This window comes from Callithrix jacchus, chromosome 5 (assembly GCF_049354715.1).
Source record: "Callithrix jacchus isolate 240 chromosome 5, calJac240_pri, whole genome shotgun sequence".
Lineage (NCBI taxonomy): Eukaryota > Metazoa > Chordata > Mammalia > Primates > Cebidae > Callithrix > Callithrix jacchus.
In genome coordinates, this window is record NC_133506.1 from 108,709,872 (window position 1) to 108,726,307 (window position 16,436).

The 16,436-nt window shown below is 47.1% G+C and overlaps 1 protein-coding gene across 19 annotated transcripts in view; it reads right to left on the bottom strand.

Annotated features, from left to right (window-relative positions):
• Positions 1 to 16,436, bottom strand: part of MSI2 (musashi RNA binding protein 2) — a 431,033-nt gene that overhangs the window by 56,400 nt on the left and 358,197 nt on the right. For all 19 annotated transcript variants that reach the window (XR_013535850.1, XR_013535849.1, XM_035303297.3 and 16 more), the window contains 2 exons: positions 12,122 to 12,236; positions 378 to 452 (listed from right to left, as the gene is read on the bottom strand). Coding sequence is in view for 17 of the 19 variants with exons in the window: in XM_035303297.3 (XP_035159188.1) it covers positions 378 to 452; positions 12,122 to 12,236 (190 nt within the window). In the remaining 2 variants the exon portion in view is untranslated. The remainder of the gene's footprint in view (positions 1 to 377; positions 453 to 12,121; positions 12,237 to 16,436) is intronic.

A 16,436-nucleotide genomic window follows, 5' to 3' on the forward strand; every position in this document is an offset into this window, starting at 1 on the left:
GGGAGGCAGGCAAGGGGGGTAGAGGGTAAAATAAAGCCCTGTGCCTAGAGTTCAGTCCCCAGTGAGAAAAAAGCAGGAAGAGGCTTCAGAAAAAGGAGGTGAGCAGAGGGAGGCCTCCTGCTTCAATTCTCCTGCTTTTCTTTTCAAAGCTGCCACTCTTAAATACCCAGCACCAGGGAAATATTATACTTGCGTTAATCAGAAACTCTGAGCTGCATCCTGGCCTTGAACTTCAGTGGATTTGAAATTCATCACATATAAGTCATTTTCAAATGAATGCATGTATGAAATGCATTCTCTTTAGGGATTCTCTCACCTCCCGCCAAATGCAGCCCACCTCTTACGCTTCCAAAGCCCTGGCAGAGTGAGCCACTTACCTGGGAACTGATAGCCATAGCTAGGAGCAAATCCGGGGTAGCCGCGGCCATAGGTTGCCACGAAGTTGGGGTATCCTTGAACACAAAGAGAAAGATCAGAGTCCTGTTAGTACGGCCGCCTCAGGTCTGGGGTAAATCTCATGGAGGGTGGCACTGGGGAAGAGCCTGAGTTATTTTCCTTCACAAAATAATTTGTCTCCCATGAGGACTTTTATCAGGACCTGGGTCACCTCTCCCCTGTGGCTGGGGGCGCCGCTGTCAGCTGTTGCTAATTAACCCACATTTGGGCGGCCAGACCCCGCAAAGCCCATGTATTTTCCTGAACCTTCAGAGTAAATGCCATGCGTCGGCACCAAACACAAGGCTTGCGCTGGGCTCTGACATTTGGAGAGCTTACCCTGCATGTACTTTACCTTAATGCTATTGACAGTAGGAGATTAAAGTCCTTGTGATGCCTCCTCCTGAGGCAGTGGACAACAGGGCCAGTACCAGACAGATCATGGGATCTCAGGAGTCACAGTTTAGTGGCCAAACTCAGGGCTCACGCTGGGTCTCTGGAAAATGCTGGGCCTGGTGAGCTATGGCCTACATCGCATGGGAGATGCCAGGATCTTTGGAGAAGGGTTAGAGGCTGGGTGTCATACCACAAAGTGTAGCTGAAAGTCAGGAGCCCCGTGCTGCGGGACTCGATGGGCATTTCACGGCAGATGTATTGTTTTCAGACCCTTGTCTCCAGCAGATAACCTAGCGGGTAAGAGGTTCACTGGAAGACACTTGTGGAAATTGCCACTGGATTGGCCACTGGGCTCATAGGAAACTCAGCTGGCAAGTCCAGGAGCTGGTGTGACCATCTCAGATCTGTCACTAGCCCCCAGTGATGTGGGCTGTCATTCAGCTCTCAGGGAGTCATTGCGGCTGCTCGGCCCACTTTGTTCTTCACATCCCTGCCTGATTCAGGCTACAGTGAAGGCCACATGGGTCAGGCTCACTCTGCCTCCTTCCACTCAGTATGTATTTGTAACGACAGCACATTCATGCTCTTAAGATGCTACCATGGCCACCCAATAACCACCAAGAGCATGACTTTTGCTTTGACGCTAGAGGTCGATGTCTGGGGTCATTTTTTTGGCTGCCCAGCCCGAGCCTCTCCCTGTGTGTGAGTCTTGCAGAGGGCACCCCCTCCATCACAGAAGCTGAGAAGGCCTCCCTCCTCCTCTTCCTGGGGTTGCAGCCTAGGTGGCAGCCCTCCTTGGGATCTGCCTTTGGCACTGGAAAGGCAGAGGAGGACTGACTAGTTCAGAATTCATTCTGGTGTCAGCAGCAGAACCCAGCATCCGGTGTTGGCAACAGTGGCCCCCTGACCAGGTCATTCCTGGGTTGTCCCCTTGGCTAGGGCTAGGGCTCTGACCGCCCAGCTCCCCCAGTTCCTGCCTGGTTTCTGAGTCCTGTCTTCCAGCCATCCTGTCGATTCTCCAGCACTGCCCAAGCTCCTTCTGATAATCTCCTTTGCTGCTTATAGCAGCCAGGGTTGTTTCGGTGGCTTGTTAGCAGAACACTGGCAAACAATTACTTTGATGGGTGGACTTACGACAGCCTCCAGGCTCTCCAGCAAGGACGGCGACACTTTCCACATATGTCTCTGCCCTTCTACACAACCCCTTTAAAAACATCCCTGCACACAGTGACACTTTCCACATGTCTCTCTGCCCTTCTACACAACCCCTTTAAAAACATCCCTGCACACAGCTCTGTGGTCTCATCACCCACCGGCTCAGAGGCTTCTCACACATCACACTGACCACTTTCTGACCCTGCAAAATGAGGGCCAACGGAAGAGGGTCACTTACTAAATCCCCCCTTGCCTGCACTCGGCATCAGGAGTCATAGCTTGCTCGTCATGCTCCTGCCTACTCAGAGCTTTTGTGTCCTGGAGCTGGGCCCCACCGTCCCTCACTTCCTGGTGGATGCTCGTGCTGTAGCCTCTGTCTGGTGTCCGTGGATCTGCCATCAGACCTAGAGCAGAAACTCAGGTCTGCAGTCAGGAGACCTGGCTTCCAGTCCTGCCTCTGGCCCAGGACCATGCCCTGGGGGGTTGTTATGATTTGATGTTTGTGTTCCTCTAAATTCCTGTGTTGAAATCCTAACCCACAAGGTGATGACCTTAGGAGGTGGGGCCTTTGGGGTGTGATGAGGTCATGAGGTGGAGCCCTCATGAATATGCCCTTAACGAAGAGGCCACAGAGAGACCCTCTCCCCTTCCAACACGTGGGGACACAGTTAGAAGGTGCCAGCTATGAGGAAGTGGGCCCTTCCCTTACCACACATGGAATCAGCCAGCACCTTGATCTTTACTTCCCAGCCTCCAGAACTGTAAGAAATAAATGCTTGTTGTTTGTAAGCCACTCGTCTATGGTATTCTGTGACAGCAACCTGACTTAAGATAGGAGTCTTCCTGGCTGGGCGCGGTGGCTCACACCTGTAATCCCAACACTTGGGAGGCCGAGGTGGTGGATCACGAGGTCAGAAGATCGAGACCATCCTGACCATGGTGAAACCTCGACTCCACTAAAATACAAAAAATTAGCCGGGCATGGTGGCGTACCCCGTAGTCCCAGCTACTTGGGAGGCTGAGGCAGGGGAATCGCTTGAACCCGGGAGGCGGAGGTTGCAGTAAGCCGAGATTACACCACCGCACTCAAGCCTGGTGACAGAGCGAGACTCCATCTCAAAAAAAAAAAAAAAAAAAAAAAAAAAAAAAAAGACAGGTGTCTTCCTTTTTCTCCTGGAGCCCAAGTCTTGTCACCTATAGAAAGCCTTGCAGGTCCTTTGCAATAGTGATATGCCCAAATTCTCAAATGAGACCAGCTGTGGCTCCACTCCCTTGCTTCCGCCAGAGCCTTCCCAAATGTGCGGTCACTGCTCACTCACTGGCCTATAGAACTGAACCTACTTCCACAGGATCTTGCCACCTGGTCCTTCCCGTGCGCTTATTTCCCAGCGCTTGGTGACTCACAGGCAGAAGTCTGCCCAAGCGAGGCAGAAGGACCCAGCAGCTGTGCACTGCCTGCGAGCTGTGCGTGCAGGAGCCAGTGGGATGTTGAGCTCAGGAACCCGAAGGGGAAAGAAGGGAGGAAGAATGGCAAAGGCCAGGGTGCGGATACTTAAGTGGACACATGCATACTGGCTCCTTCCTTTGTATTTATTTCATGGCTGGGGAGTTCAGTTCTCCTCCCATTAATCACCTGCTATCAAATCGGATTTTGTACTAGATTTCTTATACCCTTATTTCAACAATATTGATAAACAGATTATATGCAAACAGCCAAGTCATGGCTGCCTGGGGGCTTTCCTGATGAAAATGGCTCCTTTGCTTCAACCTCAGAGCTGGGGGTCTTAAATATTTTAGTGTTAATCTGACAGCAAAAGCATAAGCCCATGTGTCACTTTCCCTCAGGGAGGGTGGGAAGTGGTGGAACAGCCAGTCTCTCCCTGCACCGAGGCCACCAATACAATGCAATTAGATCTGCTCTCTTCCCGGCACCCCAACAAGGCTTCAACAAGAAAGATGAAGAGCGTGGTCAAGTTCACCCCAGGTTTGGGTCTCACCCCACTCTTCCTGGACACATCAATACTACGGTCTCCCAAACCACAAAGATGAAAATTCAGCATGTGCCAGAGCGGGGGAATCTTATCTCCACCCCCATCGCCGAACATCCTCTAGGTCAGGCAGATGAAATCATAAATTTATAATACAACATTACTTCAATTTTCCTCTTCATTTACTGCTGTGCAGCCCAGCTCTGCTCGAATGGTTCACAGCCCCAGCCACGCGGGGGAAATTGGCTGGCTGCATATCAATCGCACATTACAGCAGACCCGTGCAGACGCTCCATCAAGCCACATTACGGTGGGATGACCCAGCCACCACTTCCATTAGCAGCTGGGCCCGTCCCACACTGGCCACTGCACAATTTATTTGCTCCAATACTCTAGATGCCTGATCAATCCCACAGTAATTATCTCTTGTCACTAAAGTCAAAAACAAAACAAAACAAAACAAAAAAAACACCCAAGCCTTCTGCCAGGGTGACTACCTCTCTTGTGGATCGGTTTTCCATTGTAGAAGCAAGATACAGAAATCAACAATAGAATTTGGATTTGCCAGTGAGCTCATTTCGAGGCCCCATTTCAAGGATGCTGACAAAGTTCTCAAAACTGTGGTTCTGGTTCTAGATCTTTCCTACAACCCTAGAGATGTTTCCCTTCTAGATGGGTCCATGACTCATCCCCTCCTGGGCTCTGTTGCTCAGCTACTCAGAGTCATGGAAAATGGCTCCCACCAGGCCCCAGACGTGAAAGAGACAAGAGACAGGGCTGTTTATCCAGGGAACTGCCAGAGTGTGACACATTTGCTGCGTGATGTTTACAGCACTGCCTGGGGCACCGCGTCGGCTCCGTGAGGTCTGCAAACAGACTAAACACCAAGTGCCAAGAGTCCTTCCTAGGCAAGGGTGTGAAGGCCAGTCTACAAAGACGCTTTGCCCCACAATTGCATGGAGTTGCAGGGGCGTCTCCAGACCTGTGCTGTCCAATTTAAATTATATTTAATTAAAAGTATCTAAAATGAAAGCTTCAGTTCCTCAGTCGCAAAAGCCACAACTCAAGTGCTCAGCAGGTGCCGTGCACAGGTGGCTCGTGGCTACCACAGCAGACAGGACCTTCCCTCGCTCACAGGAAGTTCTATTGGACCGCTCTGCTTTAGAGGGACAATTAAGAGCTGAATTCCGGGTTTCCTCTGTCCACCAGGAAGTGGCTAAACAAAGGAACACTTCCTGGAGAATAACCTAAACAGGTATTTTTGGGAAAGCCAGATCTCAGTTGACATTGAGTCTATGTGCGGTTTTAAGTTCCAGCCAATCTCCAATCTTTTGATCTGTTAGTGAACACCAGCAGATTATAGCTTCCTAGTCCCTCAATGATCCTTTGTTTATTTTTTGCCTGCATTTCAGAGGGGCTTAATGTCAGGGAACACTGATTCAGGATTTCACAGCGGCTTCTCGGTACAACTCTGCCTCAGAATGCTTTTGGCTAACAAGCTTTGGCTGATCATCAGTGTCTCTCCATTTCTGGGCCTGCCAGGGGGAAGCTTTTGCTTAAGGGCTCAGCAATGCGCTATTTCTCTAACACACCTATCAGCACGTTAAATAAACAGCATGTACCCAATGAGACCAGGAGAGTTAAAGGCAGTGGGATTATGTGGTTGAGGGCAGAGAAGGCTCAGAGAAATCAAACACATCAACAATCATCATGTGTTTGCTTTTTTTTGTTGTTGTTGAGTCAAAGTTTCGCTCTTTTTGCCCAGGCTAGAATGCCATGGTGCGATCTGTTCATCACAACCTCTGCCCCTGGGTTCAAGCGATTCTCCTGTCTCAGCCTCCCAGGTAGCTGGGATTACAGGCATGCACCACCACGCCCGGCTAACTTTGTGTTTTTAGTAGAGACGGGATTTCTCCATGTTGGTTAGGCTGGTCTCAAACTCCTGGCCTCAGGTGATCTGCCTGCCTTGGCCTCCCAAAGGGCTGGGATTACAGGCGTGAGCCACCGGGCCCGGCCATGTGTTTGCTTTTATTAAGTTCACCTTCATTAAGAAAAATGAAAGAGATTCTGTCACATTTAGCTGGATCACTGTGGGCATCTCTTGGTGCTGTGAGGCAGAGCCACAAAGTCCGAGGGGCTGCGAGGCAGTGCCACAAAGTCTGAGAGACCTTTTCTGTTTTTTTGTTTTTGAGATGGAGTCTTGCTCTGTCACCCAGGCTGGAGTGTAGTGGCAGGATCACTGCAACCTCTGCCTCCTAGGTTCAAGACATTCTCCTGTCTCAGCCTCCTGAGTAGCTCGGATGACAGGTGTGTGACACCATGCCTGGATAATTTTTGTATTTTTAGTAGAGATTGGATTTCACTATTTTGGCCAGGTTGGTCTCAAACTCCTGACCTCAGTTGATCTGCCCACCTCAGCCTCCCCAAGTGCTCGGATTATAGGCAGGAGCCACTGCACTGGCCTGCAAAAGACCTTTTCTAAGGGTCTCAGGTGACTCTGCTTTGTTTGTCTGGCTCGAAGGTGGGAGACCTGGCCTAAGGATAACCCCTCCTCTTCTCTTCTGCATTCCTTTTAAGGAGTTCCCATCCAGTCAATTATTCTGTGATTCTGTCAAATGCTATAAAACCTAAAACCAGAACAGGTGTAGGTCTTCCCCAAGGATGTCTGCAGCCATATCAACAGAGATCGAGACAGAATAACTGTGCAACTATACGTTTATTAGCCTCCTTCTGAAAAGACCACCCAGAGTAGGGAGAAAATCGTAAAGGATATTTAAAGATTAGTTCCACAGTGTCCAAGTCATCTGTAGACCAGAGTGCTGCTTGTCTCAGGCCCCTCACTACAATGTCAGCTCCCTGAAATCAGAGATTTTGTTTTCTGTTGAATTTTCAGCACCTAGAACAGTGCCTGGCACTTAGTAGGTACTCATTTAATATGTATGTGTTGAATGAATGAATTTACTTTTCTTTTCTTCTTCTTCTTTTTTTTTTTTTAAAGACGGGGTTTCACCATGTTGGTCAGGCTGGTCTTGAACTCCCGACCTCAGGTGATCTGCCTGCCTTGGCCTCCAAAGTGCTTGGATTACAGGCGTGAGCCACCACGCCCGGCTAATGAATGAATTTTAATGGTTTATAGTCTTGCTACTAAAAAAATCCCTAGAAGGGCTATTTACTTTTCCACTCTTTCAATAATAAAAGTTTAAATCCCTTAAACCTCATTTAATTCCACTGATTAGTTAACTTGAAGAAAATGTTTTTCTGCATGAGTCAAGTTCATCAGCCAAATTGCTATTGGTGAGGATGGCAGTGCTTCGAGGACTAATATGCAGGCATAGAGTGGAGCTGGTGACCCATGTGAGTGATGGGGTTATGTCAGGCCATCCCATCAAAAGATTCAGCTCTGCCTAATGCCACACTACCACTTTAGAAGGAAGAAGCAAGAAGAAAGAGAAACAGTCTTTGATGACAGAGTCAAGGGCTTCCATCATAGCACAACAAATGGCAGTCTCCTCACTTAAAGAGTCCATAGACCCAGGGTGACAAGCTGTGCCAGTGGGCAGAATGGAGGGCAGTGCAGGGAGTTCCCGGTGGGTGCATTACAGAAGGTTCAAAAGGAGGCTCTGTGCTGGCTGGGGAGGCAACCGGGCTCCTAGGGTATGAGACTGGGAGCTCATTCATGTGACATTGTATCTGATTCATCCTTTCTGCCTGGACCTCTAGCTGAGCTGGTTCCTGGCTGGGGGACACATTTTGGGATCTCTTAGGATATACGGCTCAGTGCATATGGATGGCCTCACCACAGTCACTGGGAAATTCAGGAGGGCCCAGGGTTGCTGATGCCTGGAATCCAGCACACAGATCTTTGTCAGCAGGTGGCTATTTAAGAATAATCCAAACTCCTTGGGCTGGGAGTCCACAAGGAGGAAGAGGCTGCAGCTGCCACAGTGCAGGCCACATCTGTGGGTCTAGCTAGGTTCTCAGCCCCGGTGGTAGCTCCAAGTGGTAGGGCTTTCTAGTGCCTTGTTAATAACAACTCCCAGCTTGCGAACACACCATGAGACCTTGTTGATTTGAAGACACACATCTTCTCCACACTTTAATTTCTCTGAAAGGGGGATCTATCTTGCAGCCAATGTGATAAGAAAGCATTATGCAGTTTAACAGCATATTTTTTCTTTCTGAAGAATACATAAACATCCATCTTACTAGCCATGGCATCTCAGATTAGACTAAATAAGGTATTTGCCAGGAAAGATACAGTTTCATTTATCCTCCAATAACCCCATGAAGTAAGATTATTACCCCATGGGTGGGATAAAGAACAGAGAGGCTAACCCATTTGCCCCAAGTCACACAGCTGATAGGGTGAAGAGTCCAGGTCTGCTGATTTCAAAGTCCCAAGCTCTTGCCTCTGGACCACACAGCCTCCCTTGGTGGAAGCCTGCTCTGGCTAGGGCTGCCTCCATCCATTCCATCCAAAGGTTCTCTACTTGGTTAGAAGAGCACTAGTGCCTCTGTGACCTGGGGGTGACAGGGCCTAGGGTTAGGCACAACCACAGCAGGCAAAGGCAAAGGCCTTCAGCAGCAGGGTGGGGCTGGGAAGGTCATGACTCAAGAACAATAGGCTCTTAACTGCAACAATATCTTTCCATAACAGCTCCTTCTTGACTGTGGCTTGGGGAAGTCATAACCTCAAGTGTGAGTAGATGGGGGAAGAGCTGGGCAGATGAATACGCTTCTGGCAGGCATCATACCTCCATCCCCCCGTGAGCAGGCGCCCTTCAGATGGTGTCCAGACAAGCACAGGGACCTGTCTCCTACCACCTCAGGAGGTGCCCTCAGGAAGGGGCCACTCGGGTCTGCCCGCCAGCTGCAGGCAAAACCAACCCTGGAGCCCCTCGGCCCGCCTCTCCCCACCTTCCCACACATACGTGGCCAGGCCAGTTGGCTCTTAAGGTCCCACAGTAGGGTCCTCGAGTTCCAAGGCCATTTCTTCCGAATGGAAGGCGCCTGGCTTACTCATCCTTCTCATCTCTGCTGAAATGCCACTTCACTGATTCCTCAGACTGGCTTCCACGCCCCACGACGTGCTCTCCAACCACCCCCAGACTCCATGTCTGTGCAATTCGCTGTTATGTGTGGGGCTCTCTGTATAAACCACAAGCTCGCTGAGGGCAGGAACCGTATCTCCTTGTGAAGCACGGTGTCCCAAGGCTAGTCCCAGGCCGGGCACGCAGCAGGTGCTCTTGACCCATGCCTCCTGCCCCAGCTCCCTACCTGGGTTCTCATGATAAAACATTAGGCACCCTTCTGTTCAGGGATCCAAGCTTGCTTGATTATGGAGATGTGGGCCTGAGCCTTTGTATGAGTCTGGGAGGCTGAGCACACTTTGCTCTCTGTCAACCGACAGGGGCTGAGCTGGCTCTGCTCCACACCTCTGCTTCTCCCAGATGAAAACCAGTTCCTTCTTCCTAGCATGCAAAGGGTACCAAGTTAGACTCAGAAAGGTGGGAAATTTCCTGAAGATCCGGATCCTAAAGGTCTTCCATTTTATACCGTAGGGCCTTTGTGCTCATTTCAAATTCAAGACTCTAAAACCCAGTAGGCGGTGATAATAGGCTCAACTCTTTCTTATTTAATTTTTATTTTGCTTTTTTTTCTTTTTAAAGCGATAGGGTCTCATCATGTTGCTCTGAAGTGACTTAAACAGCAGCAAATCTGAAAACCTAGAAAGGGCTTATCAAACAATATAGAAGTGGGGTCTTAGACAAACCAAATGAAAACTCAAACTCCTGGGCAAGGGCAATGCTCCTGCCTCGGCCTCACAAAGTGCTAGGATTACAGGCATGAGCCACCATGCCTGGCCCCCAACTCTTCCTTATTTTATATTTTTTCAGAAACAGGTCTCACTCTGCTGCCCCGGCTGTAGTGCAGTGGGTCCTCACAGGCATGATCCCACTATAATCAGCATGGAATTTTATGCCGCTTCATTTCCATCCTGGTCCTGTGTACCTCTCCTTAGGCAACTTGATGTTCTGCCACTCCCAGGAGGTCACCATACTGATGCCGAATTTAGTGGGAATACCCAACCTGCAAAGCCCAGAGTTCCTGGGCTCAAGCTTTCCTCCTGCATCAGCCTCGTGAGTAGCTGGGGCTGCAGGTGTGTGCCACCATGCCCCACTAATGCTTATTATTATTATATTATTTTTGTGAGATGGAATCTCACTCTGTTGCCCAGGCTGCAGTGCAGTGCCATGATCTTGGTTCACTGCAACCTCTGCCTCCCAGGTTCAAGCAATTCTCCTGCCTCAGCCTCCCAAGTGGCTGGGATTATGGGAATGTGCTGCAGCACCCAGCTGATTTTTGAACTTTTAGTAGAGACTGGGTTTCAACCATGTTGCCCAGGCTGGTCTTGAACTCCTGACCTCAGGTGATCCACCTGCCTCAGCCTCCCAAAGTGCTGGGATTACAGGTGTGAGCCACCATACCCAGCCTAATATTTATTATTTTTTGTAGAGATGGGATCTCACTATGTGGCCTAGGCTGGCTCATAAACTCCTGGCCTCAAGCAATCCTCCTGCTTCAGTCTCCTGAGTCACTGGGATTACAGGCTAAGTTGGGGCACCACTGCAACCAGCTCAACTCTCCATCTTTCAGGTTTGATTTCACCATTTAAAACTACCTACTTGAAGTTTCTTTTGATACAAAGCATAAACACCAAGTAAAATTATTTGTTAAAGGAAGACTTAAGTAATTATCTTGTAGTCAACCAGGAAATAATTATCACTGATTTTTAAAATCACACTCTTAAATATAGATATATTTAGTTTAGACTCTACCTTTTTCTATCAACTGGTACATTCCCATATACCATACTGTTTTAGTTACTGTAGCTTTGTGTTACATTCTGACAGTTGGTCTTTTCTCATTTATCTTTTTAAAGACATTTTCTCATTTATTCGCACCTGTTTCTTCTTCCATGGGTAAGTTTTAGAAACATCTGGCCAATTTTTAAAAATTATAATAGGATTTTACTTTAAATTCTGTTAAGCCTAAAAAATTCATTTGAGAATTAACATCATGGCCATTTTTAATATTCTCCTGGCATCTTTTTCTATTTCATAAAGTTCCTCAAAATAGCTTTACCTGCCCTTGTTATTTCCTCAGACAAGTAGATACAATTCTTTGTCAGACCACAAAAAAGTTTTATAAATTTAAAATTAAGCCAGAAGTGATTTAAACAGCAGCAAATCTGAAAATACAGAAAGGGCTTATCAAACAATATAGAAGTGGGACTCTTAGACAAACCAAATGAAAACCCATTAATACTAGACAGCTCATGTGCCTGAATGGAATTTTACCATTAACTACCATTTATCCAATTTAATTAGTATTTTCCTGACACACAATAACTTGCACTAAAATACCGTTCTCTCGCCTTCAAATTTCTAATTATTGTTGCGACCTACACATTACGCATCTCCACTGCTTTCTCCATCTTTCATGCCATTTAAGCAGTAAGATTTTCAATTATCTACGCAGGATGGACAGAGATACCTTTAAGGAAAGGGGCATAATATGCAACTCAATTTCTCTAAAAGCCAGGAGAAATCATTTTTAGTCAGAACAAACACACTTTGTCTTTCATCATTTTTTTTTTTTTTTGCAAATAAAGAGTAAAACAGGCTATTTAAAACATCCATTTAAATGCAAATTTTGATATCCCAAGAGAAAAATGTTAATCATTTAAATAGACAGGATTATCGCCCACCCTTACCACCTTACCACTTCCCTCCTCTCCCAAGTTTTACAAAATGTAGCCTTAGCCCACACAAGTTAAGGCAGCCAGGAGTCCTTACATCTTAAGAACTCCCACTCAGACAAGAGGGCTGAGGCAGAGAGGGGACTTTTCCTTCTTTTGAGGAAACAGAGATAATAGTATAACATATCCTATAAGCCAGGCATGGGACAAGATTATAAATACACATGTGCATGCGCACACACATAATCATCACAACTGTCTTGGAAGGGAAACTGAGGCTTAGACAGGTGAAGCAATTCGCCCCACTGGTAGATGACCCAACCGAGAGTAGAGACCTCCACAGCCCTCCCAGTCCACAGTGACTTGCGGTCCTGTCCAGACTCACCTAGCATCCCCATGCCAAGCATGAACGCGTCCATGGTATAAGGCAGTCCCCGGGCCCGGCCTCTTGTCCCAGGTGGGAACATGACTTCTTTCGGCTGAGCTTTCTTACATTCTACCTGTTAAACAGAAAGTCGAACAAATGAGATGCAAATGAATTCCACGTAAATGTCAAATGCAGAACCGAGCTGGTTACGAGCTACGTTATTTTTAGCCTTGCTCCTTACCCACTGTAAAAATAGCCATGCCAAGTAAATGGCCTGCAAAATAAATACTTAAGAAAACACGCCACTTGTGCAAATCCTGCTTCGGAAAAAACTACAAGGATGAAATTGGGTTCTGGAGGGGCGGCAAGGACGTAAAGCCGAAGATACACACAGTGCAGCTCAGGCTGACTCGCGTGCAGAAAGCATGACAGATGAGGAGGCAGACAATGGCTATTGGGTGCGTCCGTGAATAATAATAACAGCAATAATAATAATCCCTCAGGATTTTTCAGCCCTTTGCACATTTACAAATGCCCCTGATGTTCTTTCAGACCAGTGACTCTTCGTGCCAGGGTATCTGATTCTAACTCTTATTAAAGAGACGGGCCACTTAGCCTTCGCTGCAGTTCACAGATGAGAAAACAGGAAATCAGAAGTCTTGTGTTGGCCGGGCAGAGGGGATCATGTCCGTAATCTCAGCACTTTGGAAGGTGGAGGCAGGTGGATCAGCTTGAGCCCAGGAGTTTGAGACCAGCCTGGGGAACATGGTAAAACCCGTCTTTACTAAAAAACTACAAAAAACTAGGCAGTGCGGTGGTGCACACCTATAGTCCCAGCTACCTGGAAGGCTGAGGTAGGGGGATCACCTGAGCCTGGGAGGTCAAGGCTGCAGTGAGCCATGATCACACCACTGGACTCCAGCCTAGGTGGCACAGTGAGATCCTGTCTAAAAGAAAAAAAAAATTCTGTGTAATATGCTGAATGAATGCCCTTCCCAACAGGTGCAGGACTACAAACCAGATCTTTAGAATTTCTAGGTCAGCAATGCCACATTTCCACAAAACCTATACTACCACACTCCTGCGGGAGGTAATAAGATTAAATACTGATTCTGTTCATCTGGATTACTAGTTTCTGATTCTGCAGCTACATTTTCAAGTGCTTGCTAATCTCCCCTTTCTGTTTCCCTTCTGACTCTAAAATTTCTTCATGCTAATCTGCTTGTATACTCAGAGGTCACTTATTTAATAACCTGAACTATGCAAAATACAAACCTCAGTGAATAAGTAAAACTGTGGTCCGTGGAAGTTCCTTCACTGTTATACCAGAGCGCCTTAGGTCTGTGCTTATTAGCACTTAGTTGCTTTTTGTTTATGGAGAAATTTAACAAGCATTGTTAGTTAGTAATCAATCCCACTGCTCAGGAAGATGGGATGTTGCAGGGGAAGGCATGGATGCTTTTAACAGTCAAAAGAAATGGCATGACAGCCTGATAGTGATGGAGAAAGGACAAGAATTAGGTATCTTATTTAAAGAGCAGTCTGGGCCATATGCTTTAGGAGCCAAAACTCTACATAGTTCAACAGCTGCTGAGGTATCACTGTAACACTGAAAATTACCATTGTTCACAGTGTGCCTGAGATAGCAAGAAAAAAGTTAAATTGTGTGCAAGATACATTGTTTAAAAAGGGACCTCTAGACTGGATGCAGTGACTCAGCTCATGCCTGTAATCCCAGCACTTTGGGAGGCTGAGGCAGGCAGATTGCTTGAGCCCAGGAGTTTGAGAGCGGCCTGGTCATCATGGCAAAACTCTGCCTCTACTAAAAATACAAAAAAATTAGCCAGGCATGGTGGCACACTCCTGTAATCTCAGCTACTTGGGAAACTGAGGCAGGAGAATGGCTTGAACCTGGGAGGCAGAGGTTGTAGTGAGCTGAGATCGTGCCACTGCACTCCAGCCTGGGTGACAGAGCAAGACTCTGTCTTAAAAAATAAATAAAATAAAAATAAAAAGGGACCTCTAAGGGTTATCCATTTTGGAGATACTCTCATCCCAAACACTTCAATCCAAAAATATTTTAGTGCTCAAGGTTAGGTAGATGCTTTAATGGCCTAGGATATAAGTCCCCTTTCTTTGAAGACACCAGATAACAGGTATTACTCTTGCTCTTTCAAGAATCATAACCACAAATGCCTTAAAAATGGACAAAATGGTTCAATATTCATGGCTAATATGCTTAATACAAAGAGTTCTAGAGATTAAAAGAGAGGAGCATCCCAAAAGAGGCATAGGTAAAAGACACGAGTTGACAATTCACGGACGGCTAATGAAGAACACATTCCCCAAGATGAAGCGTATTTTTTGCCCACAGATTGACAGTGATGAAAGCATTGTTTGATGTAGGAATTTCTAAGGGTATGGTGCGGAGGGGTGGAAATTGGCATGTATTTTTCTGGAGGGCAACCTGACACTATATCAAAAGCCATAAATTTATACATATACCTAGTAATCTTACCTCTAGGAATCTGCCCTAAAGGAATTAGAATGCTTCTACAAAAGGAAACACCTGAAATATTGAAGAATAGGGAGTTGGCCGAGTTTGGTTTATCCACACTGATTGAATGCTATGCAGCTATGAAAAAGTGTGTTGATAATAATTACACACTGGTACTGGGAAACACTCGGTCCCAGGCAAAGCAGGACGACTGGTCACTCTAACTGCAAGAAGGAAAAAAGCAAAGGACACTAACTTTTTGAAAAATAAGCAAGTGTGTATATCACATAGGGAAAAATGCTGAAGACATATTAAAGTGTCTTAGAATGACTTTGTTTTTTAATTTTCATCGTGCATTTTGCTATTTATTTTCCCAGCTTTCTGCTAAGAAACAGGGAGCATGTTTTCTTTTTTTCCTTTTCTTTTCTTTCATTTTTTTTTTTTTTTTTTTTGAGACAGTTTTGCTCTTGTTGCCCAGGCTGGAGTGCAATGGGGCAATCTTGGCTCACTGCAACCTCTGCCTCCTGGGTTCAAGTGATTCTCCTGCCTCAGCCTCCTGAGTAGCTGGGATTACAGGCATGCACCACCATGCCCAGCTAATTTTTTTGTATTTTTAGCAGAGATGGGGTTTCTCCATGTTAGTCAGGCTGGTCTCAAACTCCTGACCTCAGGTGATCTGCCCACCTCAGCCTCCCAAAGTGCTGAAAATACAGGCATGAACTGCTGTGCCCAGCCAGCAGCAAGTTTTCATAAGATAATGCAATAGACTGTCACTGATAGGTCTATTAGAATATTGTATTTGCAAGCAGTAGGGGGGAAAGGTGATTAAAAACAACAAACTCACCCACATTGGGTCTTTTAGGGTTGTCTCCTAAGCCCGGAGGTGAAATCCGGCTTCAAGAACTCCAGAGGAGCAGATTGAGAAATTTCATTTGCTTGAACCTGCCCTGAGCCTGGGAAGATGGGCGTGTCTCCCACAGGCAGACAGATAATTACCCAAAGCCAACACCAGCAAGGGGAATAATACTGCTAACCAGCTCACTTACTAATGGCCCTATCGGTGACAATCTACTGCATTGTCTTATGAAAACCTGCTGCCTGTTCCTAGGCAACCTGATCAGCGGAAATCTCAGGTTTATACAATTTTCATTTAGGGAACATAAAGGTTAACTGACTGTAATGGGAGTGTTTTAAACAAACCCACCTACTCTTGCTCTCACTGAACAGGGCTGACAGCTCCGTTTAATTCTGCTCTGTCTTTGCCGGTGGTGTTTTGGGCAGCAATGACTGTTTGAGTGTCAACCACCTGCTGGGTTAATGGTTAGTGTTCCCCAAGTCCAGGGGCCATGGCACACACACTCTCTGGGGGACCCCAGCCTGTCCTGGGCATCTGAAGACAGGGAAGGCAGCAGTTAACAGTTAACAGCAGGGAACCTGGCCAGCCTGCCCTGAAGGCCTCTTGAAAGACTTCTCAGGACTAGGAAGCGGGTCCAACTGCCCCCCACCCCCTCCCCACCCCCTGAGACTCAGCCACTTAATTCAATGATTCCGATGCACAGGAACTCAACATGGCAGGCAAGTGCTAGGCTTTGGGGAACTGAAGATAAATAAGAAAAGTCCCTACCTCTCCGAGAGCTCACTGTATTGAAAAAGAAGAGGTTCTGACTGTCTTGTTCTCCTAAGATTAATGCAAGTACTCACACATCAACCTGCCCCTCACCGCTTCTGTGCTCGTCAGCCTCCCGAGCCTCTTGAGTTGGCCCTCACTGGGCCACTTTCCCCTGCTGTCCTCCCCCAGGTCCTGTGCAAGCCAGAGAGTTTGGCATGAACAACCCG